Genomic DNA, 26,992 nt, shown 5'->3' on the forward strand with positions numbered 1-26,992 from the left:
CTTCATGTGGCTTCCCTTCAAGGCCCTCCATCCTCCTTATGGCTCTCATCCTCTAATAGCTTGTATCTTTCTTATGTATCTTTCTTATATTCTTATGTATCTTTCTCACTGGGAGTGAGGCTGCCGCAGCTCAGAGCAGAGCAGGACAATACCCTCCCTTGCTCAGTTGGCCATGCTGTGCCAGATACCCTCCAGGACACGCTTGGCCCTCCTGGCTGCCAGGGCACTGCTAACTTGCATTCAACTTGCCATTAACCAGGCTTAATATTTTTTGGGAGGGGACTGAAAAAGCCATGAAGCCAGCCTGCTATCCCTGCCCCTCAACTTGAGCAAACTAGAGTCCAGGATTTCTTGTGAAATTCTGCTACTGAAGTGAGTTTTCCCTTCTAAGTTAAATGGGATAGTTTGATTACAGACAACTGTTCTGTTTTCCTGCATTTTATGAATTCCCCTACACCTAGAAAAAACACCCATTTACACAGAAAAATACCAAGTAACTTTGGTCACATTTCAGTAGGTTGCTCAAGAAGTTAGCCTCTATGTATGAAACTAGCACTCACCTTTATGCCATTTTTGTTTCCTCAGGTGAACAGCAAAGACCAGTGCTGCACTAACAAAGTACCCTGTTGCAGCTGAAAAATGGTTAATTACAAGTGTTGCAATCCCTTCTCTCAACTATGTTTCTACCTTGTATATTTGAAAGAAATAGAGCAACAGATTAACAGAAAGGATTTAAACACGATTACTGAGGAATTAGCAAATTACTCAATGAATTGTCTTACATCCAAAGCAAGGACTACCCACTTCCTGACAACTTGCTTGATGCTGCTGTGATAATCTCAGCTTCAGATGCAAGATTACTTCTCTTCTGCCCTCTCATCCCTCTTTCCCATCAGTTTAGATTCTGCTGAAGTAGAAAGTTCTTGATAGGAAGCTCAAAGCTCATAGGTCAACAAAAGAACTAACTTCTTCCACAAATACAAGCTCACATAGGAGTGGGGTGTTTTTTATTCAATTCTGAAATGATCAACTGTGAAGCACAGCAATAAAATCCAGAACTAGAGTATTTAGTAACAGCCTGTAACTCAGAATTGATTTTTATTGTCACAAGGATTTGACATGCAGTTTTTGCAGGACACTTAGAGCTTTAGAATTTTATTTCATCAGCATAATTGCTCATTCCCTCCCCAATACACACTTATGTTCAAATTGCAGTGATTTCCTGATTTCTTAAAAGTAAGGCACTACAGTGTCCCTTCAAAGCAGTTACAGATTATCATAGCAGACACTTCCCTCTGAGATCTGAAGGTCATGATTGCCCATGGTAAAAAATGCAATGGTAACCGAAGTTGTATCCAACGAGTAACTAATGGCCACTGTTACCAAAAGAGCCCTTCTGGGTGATGTACTGCCAGACTTGAGAGGAAACTTCCAAGAGCAGAATTAACAATGTTTACCTTCTCACATATGGAAACTGCTCTACTGTAGAAAAATTCCTTAAAGCTTCCTTTTCAAGCTAGGGGACAGATTTTAACCAGAAGCTTCAACCTTCAGTATGTTCTTATGGCTCAGGACAAGGCACTGCTTGAAGACCTTTACATTATAACTTTGGAATAGGAGTTGCAGCCACTGCAATGCTTTCAATTGCACATTCATCAGTGCCACGGCGGATTCTGAAGTAGCCATCTTCTCCCCATGAGGTGCCCCAGCTGTTCTTCACAATCCAGAATTTCTCACCACTTTCTGGGTCCTTACCATAGCCCACCAGTAAGACAGCATGATTGGTCAATTCAAAAGGATTTAAACCATCCTGTAGCCCAGTGTGATGGTAGATCCCCTCTTTATAAAGCATGAAATCATTATAAACCTCAAAGGCAACAGTCATTGGGCCATGCAGAACAAGCTCAAGTTTCATCAGGGCTTCATTGCAGCCTCCATAGAAACCACCAACATAGTGGTACTCAGAGGTGTAATAGTGGTAGCAGCTGCGCTTGAAAAGGCACGGAGAGTCTTGGGCTGTGTAGGGGAAGCAGTCCTCTTCCACCACACCAAAGTCTTGGACATACTTTCCACCAATGAGATATGGAAAGCCACCATCACAACCTTAACAAAAGAAAGAACGAAAGAAAAAAAAAAAAACAGACTGTTTCTTCCCTTGGAAATTCCATTATTTGAGGTGGGAGACTCTCCCACTTAAATCTTTCATAATTCTTTCAGATACAGTATTGAACACACTTCAGTGACCCAGATCATCCCAATACTCCAGTTAGCTACAGCCAGCTTTCTGAAACACACAAGGCAGAATTCACATCTGTGGGAGCTATAATGGGAATACTAATACTTGGACCCATTCTCATCCAACTGCTCTAACAATCCCTGCCAGAAAGAAAGAACAGCTAGTTACATGCAGTACAAGGATCTGTCCTAACAAGGACACAGTCCTCTAGAAATCTTTGCTCATCTCTCCCTCCGAATATGCCATTAGGAGAATATTTAGCTCCATTCTTTCTAGGTAAGCATTGTAATCAGCTACATTTTGAGCCCTACTCCTTAGATATTTCCCATCTCACAGGCAGATGTAAAATCCAGTAACATCCTGAGCATAAGGATGACTTCTCCTTGTTCAGTCCCATTGCTGCAGTGAGATGGGCTGACAAGTCTGTTTTTGTTATTTTTTTGTTTCAAATGAAGTACTACAGTATACTAAAGTACAGCCTGCCAAATACTTTATAAAAAAAGTAACTTGTGTGTGATGGGAAAGGGATTGAAACATTCAAACTAGCCTCCTTCTCCAGTATAATCATTACTTGAAAGGTGTCTTCATATAGACCAGCATCCTTACCCTGAGAATATTGGCTACAAGACACAACCTGCTGGGGACTGAAGACTGGTTTCTGAGTGTTGTTTGTGAGGATACGTATTCTTGCTTCCAGCATGCCCATGGAGGAAAATGCATAACAGCTGCCACACGAGCCTGAGAAAGGGAGAAAAAGGAACCACAAGGAGCAGTCAGTAACATAAGGCTACTCACCGGCCATCAGGTACATCTATTCCTAAAGTCTACTGAAAAGAGTTAAAAGCTAACAGACAGTGATTAGAACTTGAACACCAATAGAGAAAAAACTTTAAATCTTCATTTAGCTTTTATGCATGCAATTCAAAACCCACTTCTAACCATTTCTCAGGGAACACTGAGCTTATTCAGGAATAAGAGCCAAAGGACTGCTCCAGTGTTTTTCAGCAGTAGCATTTAAGAGCTATCCAATTACCCTATTCCTTCAGAATGAACCTTCAGGGACAGCATTAGCAGGACTAAGAAGGCTCTATCTACCCTTTATGGAGCACATATGCTAAAGAGCAATGAACTATTTGAAGTAAATGCTGACAATATTGTTCTTATTTCAACCCACCAATGGATTTGATCTTGTAATTTCCAGTTGAAAAAATATTCCACCTCTACAGCAACCCCTAAAATAACTGACTTTTAAGAGAGTAGTGGTATAAATAGTATGTTTGAATTAGTGGACTCATCCCCACTTCCCTTGCTTCCCAAGGGCATGTAATTGTACACTGGCTTTTCAGAAGCACCTAATTTCCCTTCTGCTTCTTGACAGAGTTAAGTCTCCTTACTTTTGCATTAAAATTTAGCATTGCTTCTAGCTTTAGGTCTCTTCACTCTCTAGGACCTTCCTTCCACTCATTTAAAAGCCTTTGGAAATGGAATAAAAAGCCTCACAGGAAGAACAATTACTTGGATGAGGTCCTATTTTATCTGCTGATTGTCATCAAGGTGCAAGTTTTCCTTTTGTTTCCTGACAGTGGGAAAATCAAATATTGCAGAGCTATGAAAAGGAAAGAGCCTTGAGGAACAAAACAAAATACTTTCTCTTGAACTGTGTAGGTGTATAAAAGCAGAGCTATTACAACAGCAAGACTTTGTGAAATTGCACCTTCACTCAGTGAGATGCATCTCTGAAGAGAAGGGAAAAAACAGCCTGAACAGGAACAGTCTTTTCCAGCAGGGCAAAGTGAAGCAGTGGAAGATGCCTCCCACTCACCGTACAGCCGCAGCATCTGAGATGGGCCACACTGCAGAACACATTGTTGTATTATGTGCACAAAAATGTGAAAAACACAATTCACGCAGCCATTTCGGTCTGAAGTCTGCTGGACTGGCTGCTAAATTTCTTTCCTGTTACCACAGTGGTATTTATAAAGTCCACAGAATGACCTCTTTTGTAGGCTTCTGTTTTGTTTTTTTTTAAGCATGAAAGCTGAAAATTCTAATTTGATGGAGCAGAATGCTTGTTCCACAGACATTTAAAATACTCAGCATGGACCCTCAGATTACATAAAAAGTGTAGGAAGTTCTTTTATTGGAAACAACAGACTAATTCTCACTTAGAAATTTTGATGCAACAAAACAGAGAAAGTGTAAGTCTGAACTGAGTGTTCAATTGTTTGGAAGATAAAAGAGCCCTTGGGACATTCACAGTTCACACCAGGAGAAAATACAGGACTCACACCTACACAGGACCATATAATTTCCTGTTGCCATCTTCCGGTACTTCCACCCAGCTAGATATTCCACAAGCCTTCTTAACTACTTCTGCTACCAGGAGTACAGCAGGCAGAATTTGTCAGAATAACTGAGCCATAAATGAGGGATTGGTAATTTAAGTCACCCCTTCCCCACCATGCTAACGCTATGTTTCTTTCCCCCAAAAGCTGCCACCAGATAGTTACCAGGCGATGCAAATATAAGGTGGCACAGGGAAGGGACACATTAACAGAGCTCACTGCTGGCCTGTTATATAAATGTATAGTTCAGGCATCTCACACCACAGTGCTACAAACACTCCCTATAGAAGTAATGCACACCAGCATGGTATCCTTTTAAGTTCTTACCAGTATTTTCTCTTTATCATTGTCTGCAATTTTCATAGTGACTAATATCTCCTCTTGCAACTAGCCAGCTAAGTAACATCTGAATTTATCAGAGTGATAAGATTTGGAGGCAGTATAAACAATTTTCATGAGTTTATTCATCAAAGCTGCATGATAATTTGCCATCAAAAAAAATCAGAGAAAAAAAGAAATGTACATCAGTTCAGTGTGCAAAAAACGTGGATAAGATTGTCTGGACAAAACCTGACAGCTGTTATGCAGGGTACTGTGGTAATTGGCTTTCACTCCAGCAAGCCAGCACTGTCTGGACAAGCCAGTGCCACCACCTGTTTTGGTACAGCCTTGTCACTCAGGACTCCACCCAGTTTCCATGGTTTATTCACAGTAAAGGTGCAATCTGTCAGCTGCCAGGCACTAGGCAAAACTTTCTGGTCAGCAGCAAATTACAAACTACAACAAAGGAGCTCTAGAACTTCTAATTCAGAGGTTTTATTTATTAATTTTTACCTTGGTTCCGAACAGGGCTGACATAATTGATGCCATTCACATTTCTCCAGTCCCAGGATTCTGGCAAGCTTGAAACTTTCTTGAGTAACTCAGGTGTTAGAGGTGCAGGCTTTGGTCTAAAGAGGAGAAAATACTTTCGAGAAACATATCACACTCTAGGCAAGGAAACAATTACATAACGCTCAGTTTTCATCTTTGGCTTCTACTAGCTGGACTTGCTTCACACTATGCAATTTAAAATACTCTCCCTCTAAACAGAGTGGGTGTCAGTATGAAAAGATAAGCTTGAGCAGGATTCAAGACCTACTCAAATTGCACCCTGAGGGAACTACATTATTAACTAACCACTGTTGAGGAATACATTCAGTGCAGGTAGTTCAGTATGCAAGTTGCAGTGTGAGCTTCAAAGTGAGCTCTAGGTGGCAAAATCCTTTTATATAACAAAGGCAGCAGGGACCTGTCATGACAGGACACTCAGGGAGGAACCCAGACTTTCCCACACTTAAGGCTGGAATTATAAAAGCCCAGGGGCTCCTTTGTTTGGGGTTCCTCCTCAGAGAGACACAGTTTGAACTACTGTTTTACTATTCAGTTATTTCACTAAGATTAAATTAATTTAAAGATCTGGACATCTGAGACTCTGCTACGGTAAGGAACCCTGGTGTGACTGTTAGTGTGGGGTGCAGCTGCAAAGGGGCCTCAGTCCCAGCTTAGGTGGTGAGAGTATGACTGCCAGAGCAGCTGCTGGCTGGTCCAACAGGGGAGTTTCATTAACATCCACAAGCTGCTGAGGTCAAGTACTTTTGCACCAATCTGAAGCACTGAGGTAATTCCCAGAGATTATAGCAACACAGTTCTGCAATAGTTATTCTATTGTAATCACAAAGAATATCTGACTGCAGAAACCATCTTGCCTGACAGCAACTACAGTTTCACTTCAGGCACAGGCATGGTTTACACCGACAATTCACTAACTGCAGTTCCACTTACCCTGGAGATTTCTCTGCAGCAAGTTTTTACTGTGGCATTTGAAGAAATATTGAATGTTATCTGTCCTCATCTACCACCTGCAGCCAAGTGATGCTCATATCAGCAAGACAAGAGCTTCCTGCATTCAATATTCCCACCAGACACCAGAGTCTTTGAAAGCAGAAGAGGGCCAACCAAATACTGTTATGGTACTGCATGGGTGGAAGAGAGCTTCCAAATAGGCTACTGTATTTTTTAAGATTATCTACAAGGTGATTTCTATCTACACAATGAAACCATAATCCGCATGATATTCCCATGCAAATCAGAATTTTTTATTTTATACTAAGACCTTTTTCAACAAACATATGCCTGCCACAGTTCAGAAAAGTAAGTAGCATTCCTACTCATAGAAACACCAAGAGCTGAAAATGCAAAACAATGAAGAAGGTAAGACAGCTATAATAAGGGAATCTTTACATCAAAAATCTCTGGTTCTCAAATTTTGTAGAGGATGATGTACCCATTCCCATTCCCACTCTCAGCTAAGTAATCTGCAAGACTCTGAAGGCATTCTCAGGACTATTTTCATGCTTCTTCACTGAGACACTCTACCCCTGCTAGAGGATTCTTGTTGCAGGCGTGGCAAATTATCAAAGTAACCAGGGAATTTCCTCAGAAATCTTTGATATCTGTGTTTAGGAGCAGAGAGCAGTTTACAGCTTTTCAACTGCAATTATGAACCAACAGAATTGAGATGAAACACAAGCAAAAACTCTTTATATGGCAAGTAGCTGATGAACAGGCAGGTCAGTGAGATGATAACTGTTCCCACATCTTCCCTGCACATATGAGTTCAGCAGCGAGTTACTGGGCAGGACTAATAGGTAGGTGACTCTATTTGTGCCAACTGCTTGAGACAAGAGATGCTCAGAATAATCATTCAAATGAAAAATATGTTTGTACTCATGGACGTGAACTGGAAGGCCTTGAAACTTTATTAAACATCTGAACTAAACACAGCTAAGAGCCAGGACAAATACAAGCAGACTCTTGGCAGCAGTGGGGTTTGTTGCAGGACAAAGTGTCTTATTACCTTGAAACTCTGGAATAGAGACCCCCAGCTCTTTTAGTTAGTTCTTCCAGGGCAAAATTCTCATACTCCTTGTATCTTGTTGCTCTCCATGACTTCTGGTGAGCATTGATAGCATTTACGAAGTCAGAGTTGTGCACATAACGTCTGTGGGAGAGTCTGCAAACAAAAGGAACCAAGTAAAACAGTAAGAAAAGGACTGGGATTGAAGCTAAAGGTGTTCTCTAAATTCAGTATGCAACTCTGGAAGTATCTTCTGGTAGCTACCAATAAAGAAACATGGAATTGTTGGATCAAGGCAAGGTTTCTAAAACTTGAGACAGACTAGATATAACCAGCTTCATTAGACATGCCAGTTTTACAACAGGGCTTCACCAAAGATCAAAGGAGAAACTGTGAGGCAACAGGCAAACCCTCCTCTCTTCTTGTGCATTCAGGTTTATTTCCAACATTATCACTGGCATTAACTTTGCCCTCAGTATTGGAATTGGTTCCTACAATTTTAGTTAAAACTTCAAGCACTGATATGAAACATTTTATTCCAGTAACAGGTCACTTATCTGTTGCTTACCTTCCCCTGGGCTTCTGGAGAGGTAGCTCATGGATGTGAACATCAGATGGAGATGAAGAAATCTTGTGTCCTGTGAAACAAGCCCAGTTGTGGCCAAGTACATCATGCACCCATCCTGGCAGGGTCTCATTACAGTAGCTGGTTACATTCTGGCCTTCCTTTTTGTACTGTAATGTGAAGAAGTTATGCTTGTGTTGAGCAGATGCATTTGTCAGCATAGCCATAGCTCCCTACCCACTCACAGCCAGTTCTTTCTGCCTGTGATTCACAGGAAGTGGCTAAACACACTCCAGAGGTTAAAAAGATCAAAGAAACTGCTATTTACCAAATAGCTGCAAAAGACAATTGGGTAGTGACTTGCACATTTAGCAGCAAAGTATGCATTCCTATCAGTATCAACTAACCCATGCTAATTATTTGGGTTCAACAATTACTTTCTCAGCAAGATGTGAAACACCTCCTAGTACTCAAGTACTTCTCTTCAAGGCCCTGAGATTTCTTATGCCAAATATGTGACCAGTCAAGCTAACTCTGGATTGCCACAGAAGCTTAAGAAACTAAGACTCAAACACTGGCAGGATTGCAAGTTTGTCATCCAGTAACCTCATAGCAAGACATGTACTACCTGTGTTTTAAAATCTATGTACTATTTATGCACTGTTACTGTTTCACAAGTCAAAACCAAAGATGAAACCTCCAGTCACTTCTTTAGGTTTGAGCTGTGATGGCAAAGCATCAAGAAACAATTTCACAGGAACTATGAAAGTGAGACAGTAAAAAATGATGATCCCTTGAGAACAGCTCATTTAAAGTTGGCAGCAGAGTCTGCTACTAAAGCTTCAAGCCCCGAGTCCTAATACTTCCTTGTTCAGCCACACAACTCTTCACTTTACCACTGAAGAGTAGCGATATTTTAATATATTCAGAAAAATGTGTCTTCATACAACAGGTACCCCTAACACTTTGCCCAGCTACATAAATTTTCTGGATTAGCAATTCTCTGACAACAGAATGTCTCACCATGGGTGTGTGTGTGGGCCTTTACTCATTACTCATCTCTTAAGGTTAAAGTGTTTTGTGTAAGGTTGTAGTGTTTTGTGTTACACTACAAAGGCACCTGAAAATCCTATGCAACTAAGGCTTTAACTTTACTCTTCTAATCACAAAAAAACCCAAAAACACTTATACAGAATTCAAGTTTCCTAGTCCAAGAAAACTGCATTAAATGTTATCCCATTTGACCTGTTCATGTACAATCATATATGGATTCTGTAACTATGTTTCAACAAAATGTTTGCTCAGCTTCTTTACTGAAAAAGGTGGTGGCTTACAGTGATGGAAACATCCCAAAATGGAAAGGATTAATTAAAGAGACTGAGAGGTTTGTGACTGTGTTGAGGTTTTGTGAGAAATCTGAAGGAGAACTTACAGTGAAATAATTAGGTTTATCGATCAGCAGAATAAAATTAAAGGTTAATCCTCTGACTGTTTTGTAACAATGGGAATTCCCTTTGTCCCCAGTCTAGAGGATGCAAAGGCAACATATCTACACCCAGCAAGTGTGTTTACTGGCTGGAGCAGGGTGGGGGCACTAGAAGGCTGAGTTGTCACCCTGTTCTATTCTTCCTTTGTTACCACGCAAGACTGTGCAATGTGGGAAATAACCACACTTGGCCAAATACCAAGGGCAAAGTCATCTCTAGACTTTTGAGAAATACCCTCTTCACAACAGCAAAACTAGAATTCTAGACACTTCCAAAAGCAACAGGTAGCAACTCTGCATCTAATTTACTGTGAGATCAATTTTCTGTCTCTACAAGACTGTAGAAATTAATACCTGGTTTTATTTTTTCCTATTGATATTTTAATTTTCCAGATTAAAACAGTTCGGCAATTCTCAATAAGCATAGGCTTTCGATCTGAATCCCTGAAGAATATTGGAGGAACTGGTCTGCTTCCTGCAACAATCTTGCCTTGCATAGGGTTAATCTGAATGAAAACAAGTAACACAGATTTGGGGCTTATCTTCACAGAGAAAAAGGCAATGAGTTATCGGCTAACTAGCAAATTAAAACAACAAAAACAACAAAAAATGTGTTTTTCTCCTAGAAACCCCTCTCCCTTTCCAGAGATAAAACTCACTGCTTTTTTTTAAAAACATAGAGAGAGAAGCAGAATAGCATTCACACCATTTGTGCAAATTATCTTTCAGAAAAGTCAATGTAGAGAATTCCTTGCACTGTTCTTTCAGTTCACATGTATCAACAAAACTAAAAAGGAGGCAAAGAAACAGTCAGTAGCAATGCTTCAATACAAAAAAGACATAAAAGCCAATTTCAGATAGTCTGTGTAGAACCCTAAAATTAGGCAATTCAAGTCCTCTGTAGCTACCTTTTTGTAGAGTGCCAGACTAAGCTACTACTGAAATGACTTTGAAAACTGGGCATGGAGACTTTGAGAGCGTAACATATAAATGACACTTGGATAAAGGGAATTTCAACTCCAAAAAACAATGTATCTGTGAAATGAAAATATACCTATGTAAGGTCACAATTTGCTTCTCCCCCACCTCTGACTTTTAATCAACAGCCACTGATGTAGACAAGTGGCAGATAAGCCTTTAAAAAAACACCTCATCAGTGCCCTAACAATGATGTCCACTGCTCACCAGAAGGTACACCATAAAACCACTGCTAAAACAACTTCGCTAAGAAAGGCAGCATTTATTTCTACTAGTGAAGGACAGATGAGATCTAAGAAATCTGACTGTACCAGTTTTAGAGGACTGACTACGAGTACACCTGCCCAGCTAACAGCTGGGCAGGTGTACTCGTCACATGGCAGGGATATGGCACCATTGCACAAGCAACAACTGACTCAGGTGGATGTGAATTACAATGGCAGACTCAACAGAAGCTGCCAGCACAGTTCCCAAAACATCCACAGAGGCCACCCCAGAACAGCATCCTCGATGGAGGGTAACAGCCATACAGCTGTGATCACCAGCAACTGCTGGACAACTGCTTGCATGCACTTCTTTGCAGATTTTAAAGTTAGTTTTCATTTTTGAGTTAAGACCTCTGCAGCTGTGTCACGTGGTAACTTCATCAGCCGAGGCTCACATCTGCAGCACTAACTCTATCGAGTGACCTGACCAATCTAGGATAAATCCTTTAGAAAGGCATCCAAACTATATTCATAGCTCCAATTCTGAGCTTTGAAAACAATAAAATTCAATTCTATTTCAAATGCATATTTTTCTCAATCCTGACAACTTACGTGGTTTTGCCTAATGCCAAAATTTAGCCAAGCCATGGCAACCTGAAAAGACTTCAGGTAGCTAAACTTCAAAGCTTGCTGTCTGAACCCAGGTAAGCTTTTCAGTGAAGTGTACTTTTAATAAAGTCTCTCCTATGTTGGTCACCATGACATTATCTAACAGTGTGTTCAATTCTAGTCCTAGTGAAAACCATAATTGTTTAAAGCTTTTTAAAAATCTTTAATCTCACTAAGAGGAAAGCAAGAAAGGATGGAGACCTTATTAGTCACAGCATTTTAATGGGAATTCAGCAGTGCCACATAGAGAGGCAGCCACCCCATCCTCTTTGAAATCTGTTGGTCTCAATTTAAGCAATGCCTGGGAAATAAGCCAGCCTGAGTTCCAGGAGGCAGAACTACCCTACACACTAAACTTGGTGGAATGAATTAGCTCTCGAATTTACAGGTGTGCCTATGCACTTTTTACTATGAGAAGCACACACTGAATGAAAACAGAGCTGCAGATTTGCAGATGCTCAACTACACAGAAATAGATGTAGATGATGTTACCAGAACCAACTATTGCATCTTGCTACCCAATTTAAAATGCAAGCAAATACCAACTCCAGGTGGATTTTCTTCACTCTAGGAAACACTCTGCAATTCTGAGTGTTCTGCTTTCAGATTTACACTTCAGGAAAGCAGCAGCTGCTCACTGTCAGTTAAGCAGGCCCAAATTAGACAGGTTAAAAGCTGACTTTCAATTGATTTGCACCAGGATTAAATAGCATTAGCAACTCTAGTACTTCTACTTTAGCAACATGAAACGAAAAGCATCCAGGTTTGGGGTTTTTTTTCCATATCATGAAAACTTAAACACTAACTGCTGTCACTTATCGAGGCTGTTTGTTTCAGAACAGCAGTCCTTGATTTTAACCAAATTTCGGAGCATTGGGGAAGAGAGATAAAGATATGACAAAGACGTCACCAAGTCAATTTGGAAAAAATTAGTAACTAGAGTGGTGAAATATTCTAAAATCTATCTCTTTTTTTTTTTTTGCCTCTGAAGTAGTTCTAACATTTCAGTATGAAAAAATGCCAGACTTTTGGTATTTGCTAAAGAACATCTCAGAAGTCAGAAGCAGAACCACTTCGCTTAAGGGACAAACAGTGAGAAACTTATGAGACTGTATCATCTCAAAGTGGTAGTCTTAACAATAAATAAATACCTCAAAGACATCAAGCAATTGAAACAAGTTGGCCTCAACTTTCCTTTCAGCCTTACTCTAGCTTTTTATGTTATGCTGTTCCTATTTCTTTTGCCATTCCTTGGGGTAAAAGAAAGTATCTTTCGAGCTTTATATATATTGCATAACCCTAAAGAATCCTTGTATCATCCAGCAGAAGCACAAGATCAAGCTTTTGCCAAGAGTAAGTACACTAACTTCACATCCAAGTTTAGTACAGAGATGTTTCAGAAGCACACAATAAACAAGTTATTTTGTGCTAGAAGCAGAATGCAAGAATGCAGAATCCAAGAATACAGTAGGATTGCTACATTTCATTTGGTAACCTTTAATTCTGTGTACAAAAATAGTTAGAAAAAAACACTGTTAGACCATTTTTACTTCAAACACTAAGGTAAACTGAGGAAAAAATAGAATTGATAAACTCACCCAATCCACTCCTCTGATGTATAGTCATTCTCCCAAAAGCCTCAAGTTAAAGAACAAATACCTTGTAAAGGCAATGACACTCTACAAAAGTTTCAGTGGCTGTTTAGTAAGCCAGAGGAACAAAAAGCTACTAAAAACTCATTGAAATATGCATAGACAAACAGGCTGTGTCCATATCTACAGACTACAGTAGCTCTGATAAAACCACCACTTAGACAAGCCCACAGCATTCCTGTCATTAATTAACAGCTTAATTCTTCAACACTAGGAAAAATACATTGGAAGTTCAATTAGCAGAAGTGGCACTTCTATGCCTGAAACTCACCAATTACTGTATTGGCTTAAACACTGCTGCTCATTGTACCTGGCAAATCCTCCCTCTGCTCAATCTCAGACTTGTTGTCTTTCTATTTCATATGTAATGCAATATTGACAGGATTAAGAGCAAACAGATATGCACAGTTAAATATGTCACAAGGCCAAGGAGTTTGTAAGGAACCACTTCCTCTCTCCAAGTGCCCACTGACAGTTGTAAAATCGGGAGTTTTGCAGACAGACACATTGCATGTTCTTGCCCAATAACAGCAAGTAGCTGTCTGCAGCAAAAAATCCATTTAGTAAGTGCTGTGGTATTTCCTAATGATTCTCAGCAATAGACTTGCATCTTGGTTATTTGTTGTTCTTTTTACAGGCAGCAAAATTATTAGAGAGGGTACCTGAACTGGGCTCTAATCCTCCCTATGGTGTTTAAGGAAAGAAGTCTTTAATTTAAATATGTCTTGTTGATGAATTCCCTATTAATGAGCAATGACCCAAACAAGCTTGCTATTTCTTAATACTGAAGCCAACTTCAAAACTAAAAATGAATCCATTAGCTTACAAATGGCTGAGACACCATAAAATGACCATAAAATGCAAGCTATTGTGTACTGCTACTGCTCAGGTATGTATTTGACTTACTTTGTTTTGAGCAGCAAAATGAATCAGATGACCACCAGAAGCTCCCTTCAGCTTTAACTATTCTGTAACAGTTTTGGTATGTTATTTTAAGAGTACTTTTGCAAATCAATACAATACATTAATTAAATGCAATACATGATATAAGTGCTTGTAAGTGCTTAATACATGATATTTGTGCTCCTCTTCTGAGGATGTATTTCACAAGGTATGGACAGCAGCAGCCTTCAGTCACTCTCAGCTGTCTTCAAGTTGGCAACTAACAGATCATCTATATCCAAGAGCAGGCCACACTGTTTCTATGATTAAATTCCTCACACTCAGGAACTTGATTGATAACCAGCAACTCTTTTACTGCCTAGCATATTGGCTTGTGAAACAACTCTGTATTTCTGTGTAAAATATCAGCCCAAATTCTGCTAGTTCAAATATATTCTCCTCGGATGAGTCCATCTCTGACTACTGAATCTTCCCAGCCAGAGATGACACCTCAAAAATAGACAATACTACAGGATACAGTGCTCCCCTGTCCACATGCAGACAGCAATTCCTGCCACTTTTGAGACAGGTCCTCCCACTGCAGGTGAGCTCATAGAGGTGTCCCTGCCTGAGAAGTGTCAGAGTAATTCTGCTGAGTTAGATTACCCTTCAGTATCTGTGCAGATTTTGCTGTATCACCTGCCAAACCTATGAGGAGTGCACATCACAGCAATGTAATTCCTTTATTTTATACAGATGAGAATGTCCAACAAGTGCTTCTCTCTCATACTTTGCTTCTGCTCAAGTACAAGATCCTATCTTGTTTAAAGAATTGCATTCTTATTTTAAAAATTTCCAGTTTTAAGAGTGCACTAGGTCTTGACAGTTAATTTTACTTATAGTGGCACATATAATACCATATTTCAGATTTGTCAAGAAAACAGTGCTGTTAATGCAGGGATGTTTTAGTTTAGCTGAGCAGTGTTAACACAGCACCAAGGCTTCATCTGCCCCTCAGACAACTCTGACAGCAAATAGGCTGGGGATGCATAAGAAATTGGGAGGGAACACAGCTGGGAAAGCCAGCCTCAACTGACCAAAGAGATGTTCCATGCTGAACAATATCATGCATAGAAATAAAAGCTGGGGAAAGGAGAAAAGAGGGATTCAGGATCATGGCATCTGCCTTCTTATGTAACAGTCATGCACGATGAAGCTCTGCTTTCCCAGAAATTGCTGAACATGTGTTTACTATGGTGGCAAGTCATCCTGGTGGCAAGTAGTGAATGAATTCCTCATTTTGCTTCGCTTGCATACACACAGCTTTTGCTTTACCTATTAAAGTACCTTCATCTCAGCCTATGAGTTTTTGCACTTCTATCCTTCCAATTCACTCCCCCAATGCACTTAGTGGTGCTTTGCTGTTTCCTGGAGTTAACCTACAACAATGAGCATGTAAATAACTTCCCCAGCAGTTCTGTTAAACACTCTATACAGTCCTTTCCCTTACATGAGCCCAAATCAGCACTGATGGAAGCTGCAAGGAGGTTGCAGTTAAACTGGAGCCTTCTACATAATTTCTGTTCAGTAAGGACGGCAGTTCTCCTGAAAGAGCGGATTTCTCATTTTTTTTAACACCTCTAAACACTGACTTTAAAAAATTGCTGTAAAATAAGCCATCTACCATGGCTGCCCGAAAGATAATTTAGAGCAAAAATCATTTCTCCACCCTCCTTAGCATTACCCAAAGTTCAGAGATTTTATGGCTGGACAAGGCCTGAATGTTTACTGTTGACTCATCCAAAGTCAGACACAAGATCACGCTTCCTGAAAGAACCAAAACCACATTTACTGTTCCTGCCCAGGGCTGCACTCACCAGCTGAGCAGCCCTGCTGCACAAAGCATCTGTCTTCCAGGTAGTAAAGGCATCCTGCAGAGATTACTTCAAACCACCCTTCAGATTCATCATGTCACTCATCAGGACAGCAGCAGAGTGCTCCTAACAAGAGGGTTTTCTCCTGTCTAACCCCTGCATACCATCACTGTTTTCAGCTTGACCTGAAGGCATCAACAGGGACTGAAGAGAACAGCATTACTCCAAAGAAATAATTAGAGGCAGCAAAAAGGTTTCTTAGATATTAGAGTAGTATTTTGAAATACAATTTATGGATCACAGAAATCCTCCATTAAGAAGGATAGATGGCTCTAAAGTTTCCATGCATTTGACAACATCTGTAAAGGGAAGATAAAAACAATGGTTTGATTTGGGTCCACACAGGGTCCAATAAAAAACCAAAAAACTAAATTTCAGGCTACCAGGAAATTTAGTTGCATTGAGGTCTTCAATTGCTTTAAGCATGCCCACAAAGGAAAGTAGCAGCATCTGTATTTTTTTCAGATAATGGCCAGTGTGGAATACTTCTTCCCTCTCTCTGCTCCCTACCCAACCACTGATCACTGTTTCCTTATGTTCAACCCAAGAAAAGAAGAAATCCTTTATCTGGTATTCCAGGCAAACCTTAGAGCCAAAGATAATCAAACGTCTGAACTGACCCACTCTGGCAGCAGAGACTGAAGAGCAACAGGACTAACTACAGGACATTTTGGCAACAGCCAGTGGTGTAGAACACACCAGGTTAACTCACCTTAAAAAACGCAAACCATTTGTAGTCATTTATCACAACTTCAAAGCCTTGATTGTAAATCAAAGTGAAGAAACCATAGTTGCCCAGACTATCCTGAGCCACATCTAGCTTCTGAAGATTAACAACCACCTTTTTCTCCACAGGCCCTATAAGAAAGAAACATTATGGCATGATTACTGTATGGAGGAGACAAAAGTAATAAAAGAAATAGTATAAAGGATGTTGTAACATTTATTTTATTCCTGAGCAGGCTAAAATACACTAGTGGAATACAGTTTTCTGCAAAAGGGCATCGAGATACTTCTGTCAGTGGGTCTACATGCTCATTTTTTCCACTGCTAGACAGTATCTAGACATTTTATTAGCAGCAGCAGCACCAAACAGCTGTGACTGGGAAACACCAGCTTATCTAAACAGAATTTGGTGTAGAGCTCAAAGGTTTTGGACGCTGTATCACTCAGACATTGTGTCCGCAACGACAGCTCTTCCTCTACAACATCTGGGATGAGGCATCCCCCATCCTACACTCCTGCACACCACTGCTCCAACCCTACCACCAACCTCACCTCCACTGCGGGTACTGCCACTCTGAGCAAAAAGCGGATGACACAGAAAAACGCAAAGCGTCTACTATTTTTAAAATGACACCGAGATACAACCATTAAATAGTAAATCCGCACTACAATTATCCCCTCGAGGGAAGTGGCATTTCCATCTCTCTGGATGCTGTCAGGCTTCTCCGACTGCCAGCTCTGACAGCCTCGCAGGAGGCGCCCAAGTGTCACCAGCACTGTCACCCTGTCCTGCCGGGAACAGGCACCGCCCGGGCAGGCAGAGCCTCGCAGGATGGACGGCACCTGCGGCAGAGGGGCAGAGAGCCGGCATGCGCCAAGGGGCCCATGGAGAGGCCCAGCCAAGCCCTAATCGGAACAAACAAGAGAAACCAAACCGCAGGCTAAGGCGGAACTGCAGCAGCGCAGGAAGCCGCCTCCCCCCGCCCGTGCCGGCTCCGGGGGCTCCGGGCACGGAGCGGCCGCGGCCCCGCTCGGGGCACGGCGCTGGCCCGCCCGCGGCCCCGCAGGGAGGGAGCCGGGGGGGAGCCGGGCCCGCTCTCTCACCCGCCTGCGAGCAGTTGCCGTGGCGGCCGCCGGCCCGCCAGACGCGGAGCTCCCAGGCGCCCAGCAGGTCGGCGAAGGAGCAGTTGGCCGGCGTGTCGCCCAGCACGGCCGCGGGCAGCGCCGCCAGCAGCGCCAAGGCCCGCAGCGCCCAGCCCGCCATCGCTCCGCGCCCGCCGCCGCTCCACACGCGCCCGGCCGCCGCCGCTCCCCGCCCCCGGGCCCGCCCCGGCCCGGCCTCCGCCCCGCACGCTGTCCTTCCCCAAGGTCGGCCTCTCCGCGGGGCGGGTACGCCTCGCCAAAGGGCGTCCTGCCCCACAAAGGGCGCCCTCTTCCCCAAAACCCATCTCCCTCCCCAAAGGGCATCCTCCTCCCCAACCCCTTTTCCCACCCCAAGGCTCGGCAGGTCGCCCACGGGGCTCGTTCCCGGTGTCACTGCTGCCCTGGAGGACGGGGCCTCTTGTTCGCAGTGGGTTTAGCAGCACGAAGTGACTCAGAGTTTCCGCAGCCGCCACGCATCACAGGCGGGAAACCATGCGGCACCAACCCCTCTCGGCATGTATCCCCAGGACCCTGCACCGCCTTGGAGACCCCTGTGCACATGAGCAGTTGGCAAAAAGCAAAGAAAACCCATCCTGAAAGTGGAAGCTTTCAAAAGCTGCAAAATCTCGCGTGTCCAAGAAGCAGAGTGTTTGCCGGGGACAGGTGCTGTCGGGGGCAGAGATGTTTCTACTGAACCCTTATACTCTGGGCGCATGGCTGGGTGTGCAGGGAATTTTTTCCTTTTTCCTCTGAATCTCCAAAAGCAAAATGTGTCCGCTTTCACATTCCCAAAGATACATGTGCAGTCAAGAAGGCCAAAAGACTTGCTAATGAGTAAATATAACCTTATTTAAAAAAGAGTTACATAAAAAATAACCCCTTCCGGGGAACAATAAATGCATATAATATGAAAATTTTAGCTATGAAAATGATGCACTAGCTTGGCTAGGGATATAAATGTAAAATAAATGTTGTTAAACTGGTATAAATCTACACATAGTCGCTCATCACAGATTTCAAAAGTGTAGCTTTAAATAACTCACGAGCTAAACTGGGTTTAAATGGTAAGTGTCCCAGTTTATTTTTGTACTGATTTAAATCAGGAGATTAGGAATTGCATCAGTAAATTTAAACTGTTTTAAGTAATACATTATTTTACTATCATCACTTTCTTTTTATGGCATCTTCCCAGCCTTTTGGGGAAGGATTAATTTGACGTTTTGCTGCTGATTCTTGGAGCAACCAGCTAATAGATGCTCTTACTCATACCAACAAAGAGATAAAAACACATTGTTTAAGATAATGCTTTGAGGATTCTAAAGCACTGAATTAATTGGAAAAGCAGAATTTCCTCTGTGTTCCAGACAAGAAAATAAATGCTGTTTCTGTTTGCTAAGATTCTGTTGTCCAGTAGTGCTGTAGTATTAATAAAAATAGTTCTGTAGTATTAAAAAATTAGTTTTTTTGCAAGAGTAGCTGGACATGACATGCGGGCTGACATTTTGCTGGTCATGCCTTACAAGTGCATGCCCCTTACTCTTTGTAAACAGATGTTTAAACAGATGTGGCTTTAAACATCCTGTCTCCTTCCTTACCAATGACTTTTTTTCTTCCGGCTCCACATTTTCAGAGATCAACCCAAAAGTTCCCAACGACCTTAGGAATAAAGCCTCTATTACTGACTGTGCTTCAGATTTTATGCGCAGGAGCAGAAAAGGTCTGTGATATCTCTATCTCATCCCTGTGACACTGGTTGCATGATCCTTCCTCTGCATTTTGCAGTGCTATGAGTCTCAATTTTCAGTTTCAATTTGTAGCCGCTGGAGGCTGTCATTGCACAGGACCATATGGGTTTCTCTGTAATTGCCTTAGAGTAACAATAGATTATAGAAAATAAAGGTGTATTCTACATAAAGAGGTTGTACTATGGTCACTGTGACCAGGCAGAGCTGGTTCAGTGTGACCTGTTGAGTTCACTCCAGTTCTACTCCTCAGCTGTAGCTTATTTCACCTGTGTAAGATAAGGGTACTCCCTGTGCCTTCTCTCCAATAGTAATTCTAAGCTAATTACTTCCATGGAAAAAAGGGTCTTCCTGTCTCAAAAGCACTGACATACCTGGATTTGTCAGTGAAATACAGCCTTAAATTAGTATCACTCTGTGTATGAGACACATTAGATGGGACATCTGTGTTTGCTGATGGACTTGTTCTTTGTTATGCTGTTACTGCTTTCTTGAAGCCAAAATTTTATCACTTACATGACCTCCCTAAACCTGTCCTTTATCAGTGTTTTACAAAGCTCCTGAGACTGAGGAGAGTCAGACAAGTCAGTGTGATGGTTTATTGTTCCCAAGGGGAGTGGTTGGTCTACTAACTTCCTGATAGCTGTGGTATACACTGGTCTTATTTGTAAGGTAATTGAAAACACTGTCAGAAGGTGGGAGGAACCTCTCAAAAATAAACAGTGAAGACCTTCCCTCCAAAAGGTGAATAGCTTTTTGCTGGGTTAGAGAGTTGGATCAGCTCAGCAAAGGGTTCAGGGCTCCCTGCTCACACCAATCAGTAGGAATTGCATGGGGAAAATAGGCAGATTTTCCATTGGTGTCAACATGTATGAGGATGGGCTCACCACATGTTGAATGCTTGTAAACAGAATTTTGGCAAATAATGACAAATAAACCTTTTATTTCTAGATGCAATCCTGGCTACTTTGACTTATTACTGTCTGTACAAGTGCAACTGGTGTGTGACCGTACAGTGGAGTGCTGTGGGAGATGAACTGGCTGAAGAGAATCCTGGGAGCAAAAATCCCAGGGGTGGTTGGTGTTCAGTCAAGTCAGTTCTCCAGTCTGGGAGCTAACCATGACCTGGGTGGTAATCACCCTATCACCCAATGTTTTCCACTTTACAGGGGAAAACACAAACATTACATGCCTGGAGTGGCTCACAGAAAGATGAATTTAGGATGAACAAAATTAAAGAAAAAGGATCCTTGCACACAAGAGCTACCCATTTATTTCAGTGGTATCTATCTAGCAAAAAAATGATGTCTCATTACAAACCCTGCTGCACTTTCCTTGGTGTGTCATTGTCCCTACCTCTGATAAAGCTGTTAGCACAGTATAATGGGAATAATTTTAAAGATTTCAGAGCCTAAACATAACTGAGGTCTGCCTTTTCCTTTACTTGTTTCAGAAAAGTGTGAGAATGTGAGCATTTGCGTGGTCCTACGTAGGCTCTGAAGTTAACTCCTTACTGAGACAGTAAGTGCTATTCTGCAGGTGGCTTTGCAAGATCAACGTCCTGCTTAACTGCCTTTAGAAAGTGAAGAGCTGTACTCAAAGACTTATTTTTCAGAGCGTTAATTCATACATGATCATTATCTCACTATTAAATTTGACCATTTTTTACTGCAGAGTACTTATGCCAGCTTAGCACTATGCACTTCTATGCATGGTTCAACGCATCCTGTTTACTTCACAGTAAAACTGCGTCTGGCTGTTTCCACAGGGTGGGTAGATAGTATGTATTCATTTGTGGCAACTATGAACTTCAGGGTTTTTTAAGGGAAGACACTTGCTCTATGAAACAATTCCAGCCGTTTCTAGCAACTATCTGAGTTAATTTTGGGAACAGAATGAGTGTGATGTGTATGTACAATTTGATGTACAGCATTTCTAGGGGATCTAAATTAACAACTGAAGTTTGTAGCTGTCTGGATTTTTTTTTTTTTTTCAGAAAGTTGGTTTTGAAGGTTTTTCTTGGAATTCGTTATTTAATTTGATGTAAGAATTAGTAATGAAACAACCAAAAGGAGTGTTGATTAGTTCTATTCACTTTTTCTTTTTAGAAACAACCATATATTTCCTCCTGTTCTTTCAGTGATTTTTTAATTATTTTCTTCACTGACTCTAGTGGGCAAGAAGTTGCTTTCTAAAGTTGCTGCCACTGTCTGCAGTAGAGCATAATGAGTGAGATGCACAGAAAATTATACAGCTTAGTAGAAAACTCACAAAACAAAAGGGAAAGAAGAATAGGAGGATAATTTAAGTGCAGATCAATTCACCAAGTGAGACTTTAGCACATCTCTACACCCCTTGTGTTGGTCCCCCTGGAAGATCATGCTGCTGAAGCACAGAGCTGAGAATAGTTGAATTAGGGGGGAAAAAAAGACTTTTTTCACTGTGATTGCTGTGGAAACATCCAAATTGTAGAAGAATGTCAGCAGAGTCTGGTTTTTATTCCCACAGCACACTGCAAAGTATGCAATTGTAGTGGAATCTGATTCTATAAGTCAAACACATAAATATCACTTTTCAGTTAATTTACCTGGCTTTTGTCCACTGAGGACATTTTTTCTGCCAACTTTTTCTGGAAGATGATACACAGAATACTTGTCTGCATAGCCTGTGTGTATATGTATTTGTGTGCACCAATACAAGTTCTTTGTTCCTGGAAAAAAAGATGTTATAATTTAAGTAGTTTTCTTTTCTCCTATTTAAAAACCTAGGAATTTTTTTGAAAGCTTCTTGGAAACTATTACTTTAGTTATTGTAATGACTGTTAACATAACAGTGTTAATTCCATGTTGGTTAGAACATTATTAGGACACTATTAAAATATCTAGGTAATGTTCCAGTTGGGGTAGAATAGCAAGAAATGTCACTGTAATTAAAATCAACATGAAAATCCTGTTATCTTCAAAACTGCCAGGAACTTAATAAGTTTTATTACAAAGAAACTTGACTTTAAAGGTGTTCTTTTTTCCTAGTAATTAAATGTATAGAATATTACAGCATCAAGGAATCAAGAAGGTGTCAGCTGGAAGGTTTTGGAGTAGCCACTTGCAGAAAGATGTGGGTGAACTGTTGAGAGTTGACAAACATTGGCCCATACCACATCATTCCTGTACTGAAAGATATAAGCTGGTATGGAATGGATGGTGACCTCTTGGAAAGTCCTTTGGTCCTGTGGTTCACTGAAAGAAGATGAAGAAGATCAAAAAAATTTAAATTACCTTTTCAGAGTTGCCTTCTCTGAAAGAAATACCATTTTTCAGAAATATCTCATCTCATAAACAAACAGCTTTTCTGTCTGAGTGCTTGGTACATATGAGCATTTTTTTTCTTCAAAGGGTAAAAGATTTTACAAACCTGAAATAATTCAATGTCTACACATCCAATAGCAAAACACTATTATTTCTACTGTTAGGAACTTAAAAAAAAAAAAAAAAAAAAAAAAAAAAAAAAAAAAAAAGAAAGAGAGAGAGAGAGAGAAAAGTTAGAAAAGTTAAATTAATTTTGTGTCCTGGAAGTTAATTTTACAGTGTGTAGATCAGATGGGAAATTGAGTGACCATGAAAAATAGCAATACAGCTGTATCATGTTGAAATAAAATAAGAAAATCCATTATACTTAGGCTTTCCAGTCAACTTTCAAATAGGCAAACAATTAAAATGGTAACTCATTTCCCTTTCCTGGTGTGTGTTTGCAGTTTGATGTTCTGTTTAGCTGGTATAATTGTAGGCTGCCAATGCAAAAAAACAGTCCTGATCTGCCTGTTCCTACCTCTTCCATCAGACCCAGCAGGTGCTTTTGTGGCATCAAAGCCAGAGATTGGGCGGTCACAGGCAAACAAGAGGATCAGAAAAAAAAAAAAAATCTAGCATGCCCTCCAAAAAAAAAAACCTTTTTCCATTGCATCAGATCACAGAACCACTCACTGAACCTGTGTCCAGATAATCCCTGACCATGATGGAAGGCAGGAGCAGGGGGGGGAACAGCAGCATTGTTTTCTCAACAATAACAGCTGTGGACTTGAACAGCCCTCCATAATAGGACTAATTAATTAATAATCTATCCCATTTCTCCCAGTCTTCTGGCAGGTCTTCCTATTCTGAGACACAAGTCAGCATTTTGCTAAAATCACTTATTTGCACATGGTTTTCCCTATTCCAGGCAAAAAGATCATCATCACTTGAGGTGAGGTTTATGTCCCAGCACTTGAAGGGTGCTCTGTTGTCCGTTGCAAAGCCAACCCAGTTTCCTGCCATGGAGTTTTAAGTGCTGCCTCAGTCATGGCCATGGGTGGTCACAGCACCCAGAAGGCTCTTAGGTGCTAGCTCTGCCCAGCTGAGCACCTGCAGAAGTCAGTGACAAGGACATGTTCAGTGCAGCAAGGTGGGTGCACTGTGTGTACTTGGCAGGTAACAAGGTATTTCCAATGTACCACAGGCTGTTACTGCCCCGTAGGAGCTGGGGAGCTGAAGACAGTCAAAAGTAATTTATCTATCCATTGCTAAAGTGAGATGAAACAAGATAAGCACCCATGCAAAACCTCCCCATTTTCTGTTTATTGCTGTGTATTGCTGCCTGTAGGCCATGAGAGACTTTCAAGAGCTGGATCAGGTATGCTCCTATTTGAGGAAGGGTGAAAACCAAAAGATATTTGTAATCAGAAATGCTTAGCAGCCATCCTTTCTATTATTGCTACGTATAACTCAGCTGAAGTCCTGTCTAGTTTTGAAATAGGTCAGCAGGGGGTGAGTACACACATGACTACCTGGTGTGACTTTGTGGTGTGACTTCGTGGTGTGACTTCAAAGTTAAAGGCCAGTTCAACTATGTGTGTACCAAGGAACCCTGTGCATATGACGAGTGTTTAGTATTGCTTTTCCACACTGAGTTTTGAAAACAAACGCTGAATATTGTTGGGTTTTTTTTCCTTTTATTTATTCCCTTGTTACTCCAAGATGCCTGAAGATTATACAACCGATGAATTTTAGTGTGTCAAGAGCTTAGTCTGTCAGTTTATAGTATTTTTTCTGAAATGCTGACAACCCAAAACCTTCCAATTTTTGATCAGACCTGAAGTCTGGCAGGAAAGAAATGTAGTGTCTTCTCCCAGAAAAATTTCTGTCATTGTCTTCCTGTTTATCACTAACTTAATTTTCTAATTGTTTCTCACTCCTTTGATACCATGCCACAAAAAACAAAACAACAACAACAAAAACCCAAAAAAACCAAACAAAACAAAAACAAACAAACAAAAAAAACAACCAAAAAAGACCCCCCCAAAAACCCCACAACACCCCACCCAAAACAGTCTCTCTTGGACTCTTTCACCTTGTTTTACATATGAAATTAAGTAGCTTCTTATCTGAGACTGTTCCTTAGCTCTTTTGAGACACAGATGCAATCAGACTTCAATCCAAATTGCAGGTTTTCCAAGTGCACTTTGCTTGTCTCCATTTACAAGGGGATAAAGGAGCCTATTATCAGCTCTGCCATTCACTCCTTGCATCCAGGCAATTATGAAATGCAGGACACACCATTTCTGGCTGTTACTGCACTGGAGGAGGTGACACCAGAGACAAGGGCATGTGTAACCTGAAGCCAAATGACTGCTGGCAGAGCAGCAGATGGGCACATACTGGCCAGGTCAAAATTCAGTTTGGAAATCAGAAGGCAGTTCCTAGCCTGAAAGCTGTTCGGTTATCCTAAAGAAGGAGGAGAAACTTGGAGTGCCCTGTTTTAGGAGGATTCCAGGGAGCCTGTTTGCCACAGCCCAGTCTGAGCTCAGTGACCCAGAGGCACAACTCCAGGCTTTTGATTCTGCAAGTATATAAAACATATGAAGAGCAAATAGCCTAATTTAGGCTCCTGTTTTGAATTATCCTTCAAAAGAGCCTCTTTCTTTCTGTTCTGACTGTTTCCCAAACAGGGAACCTAAAGAATCACGCTAGCTTGTGCCACTGGGTTTAAAATTGCCTATTTTCTAAATGCTGCTAAACTAAGAAAATAAGAGTAGGCTGTTCATTTCTGTTATTCAATAGCTGATTCTTTTTTCCTTTAAAGAGACCAAATTTTCTCTTCAGGGAAAATCTTCACTGAGTTAGTGTTGGTTTTAATGGAATAAATTGAGTGTCAGAAGCTGCTGCTTCTGGTTTTAATCTGAAAAGTCACTCAGTTAGTTGTCTTGAGTCTATCTCATCTTTAAACATGAGATTTTTTTAGCTTCAAATGCACTTGCAGGAAGCCATTCCGTGAATATTGATTCATTTTTCTTACAAAAAAAGGAAATGGTCCCATAGTACCTAAATGTATTTTCTAAAATAGCAACAAAAATATTATGTCTGAGATAGTTAAAAGGAATTTCCACCTATTTTAAGATGTCAATCATCTTCATACATGCAAATGCTCTGAATTTGTGCTACAGAAGTCTTTGGAACATCAGTGCACACACAAGATTTTTGATAATCACAATACACACAGTTTTGGATAATGTTCATATGAGTAGGGGGGGTTTAACTTTTATAAATGCAAAATTACATGAATGTGTTGATTTGTAATACTATGAATTAGCACATCCACATTGTATGGCTAGAGGTGGCAGGAGTCAAAGGTGATTTGCTCTGAAGTCATCAAAAACAAAAAATACAGTACATATGCACAAGAAGCCTGTCTGTTAAAATCAACATGGTTGCTTAGTCATGGCAAAAGGAGGCAGGGATGGGCCAGAGAAGGCTCCAGGTCTCCAAATTTGAACCTGTTTTCCAAACCATGTCCGGTGTGAGTGAGTTCAGGAGGTAGAAGTTGGTACCATGTCAAAAGCAGGGGAAAAGCTGTGGACCCTCACTTATCCACAGTACAGCAGAGATGTGTTAGTCACCACAAAGCAGATGTACCACCTCCACGAGATAGACCTCTGCCTTTTTTTCATTCACTGTTTTAGAAAAAAAAGCAGAAATTATGGATTTTAAGTATAATTTTTTTTTGTTGGAGTTACATGTCACAGCATCACTTTGAGCCTTCAAAATTAATTATACAACTACCATCTCCCCTCTTCTGCCCTGTGCATTTTGTTTTTCTTTTTTTTTTATGGTTGGTTCAGTTTGTGGATTTTTTTTCATCTTGCTGTTCTAGTTTTCCACTTCTCATTTCTGCTTTGATTCTCCTTTATATTGCTCCCTCTTGCAAGCAATTTTTGCTTTATTGGAAGCAATATCAGACCTATTACAGAGCTGCAGGGCTTGCATTAACTTTAGGATTGCTTTACACCACTTGGGGTAAGACACTGAGGGATACTTTCCCACTACGTCTTTGTTTGTGCTCCTCATCTATTATCTCTAGTTTTTGTCTTTGTCAGGAAAATCCACAAACACCTGAGGTTTATGTCCAAAAAGGAGATAGAGGAGTTCTGCAACTTTATTTAAATAAAGGGAGACAGTCCTCTGGGGCACATGCCTGCAGGGTTTTCTCTCTCTCAATTT

At 41.0% G+C, this 26,992-nt stretch overlaps 2 protein-coding genes across 2 annotated transcripts in view; both read right to left on the bottom strand.

Moving 5' to 3' along the window:
* GRM5 (glutamate metabotropic receptor 5) overlaps positions 1-26,992 on the bottom strand; it is a 501,144-nt gene that overhangs the window by 205,603 nt on the left and 268,549 nt on the right. The gene's annotated exons all lie outside the window — the stretch shown is intronic.
* Positions 1,067-17,878, bottom strand: CTSC (cathepsin C). The gene is made up of 7 exons (XM_066341295.1): positions 17,683-17,878; positions 16,565-16,710; positions 8,049-8,215; positions 7,481-7,636; positions 5,416-5,531; positions 2,843-2,974; positions 1,067-2,103 (listed from the first exon to the last, which is right to left on the bottom strand). The coding sequence occupies exons 1-7, from the start codon at positions 17,840-17,842 to the stop codon at positions 1,601-1,603; spliced, it is 1,380 nt and encodes a 459-aa protein (XP_066197392.1). The 5' UTR covers positions 17,843-17,878; the 3' UTR covers positions 1,067-1,600.

Source organism: Sylvia atricapilla, chromosome 2 (genome assembly GCF_009819655.1).
Source record: "Sylvia atricapilla isolate bSylAtr1 chromosome 2, bSylAtr1.pri, whole genome shotgun sequence".
NCBI lineage: Eukaryota > Metazoa > Chordata > Aves > Passeriformes > Sylviidae > Sylvia > Sylvia atricapilla.

What these genes read in the sequence shown, in the direction of transcription:
- CTSC (XM_066341295.1), bottom strand. Translation starts at nt 17,842, where the DNA reads ATGGCGGGCTGGGCGCTGCGGGCCTTGGCGCTGCTGGCGGCGCTGCCC. An exon ending in AATGGTTTGCGTTTTTTAAG is followed by an intron (nt 8,216 to 16,564) that starts GTGAGTTAACCT and finishes TTCACATTACAG; the next exon opens with TACAAAAAGGAAGGCCAGAA. An exon ending in CAGCCCTGTTCGGAACCAAG is followed by an intron (nt 2,975 to 5,415) that starts GTAAAAATTAAT and finishes TCCCTTTCTCAG; the next exon opens with GCTCGTGTGGCAGCTGTTAT.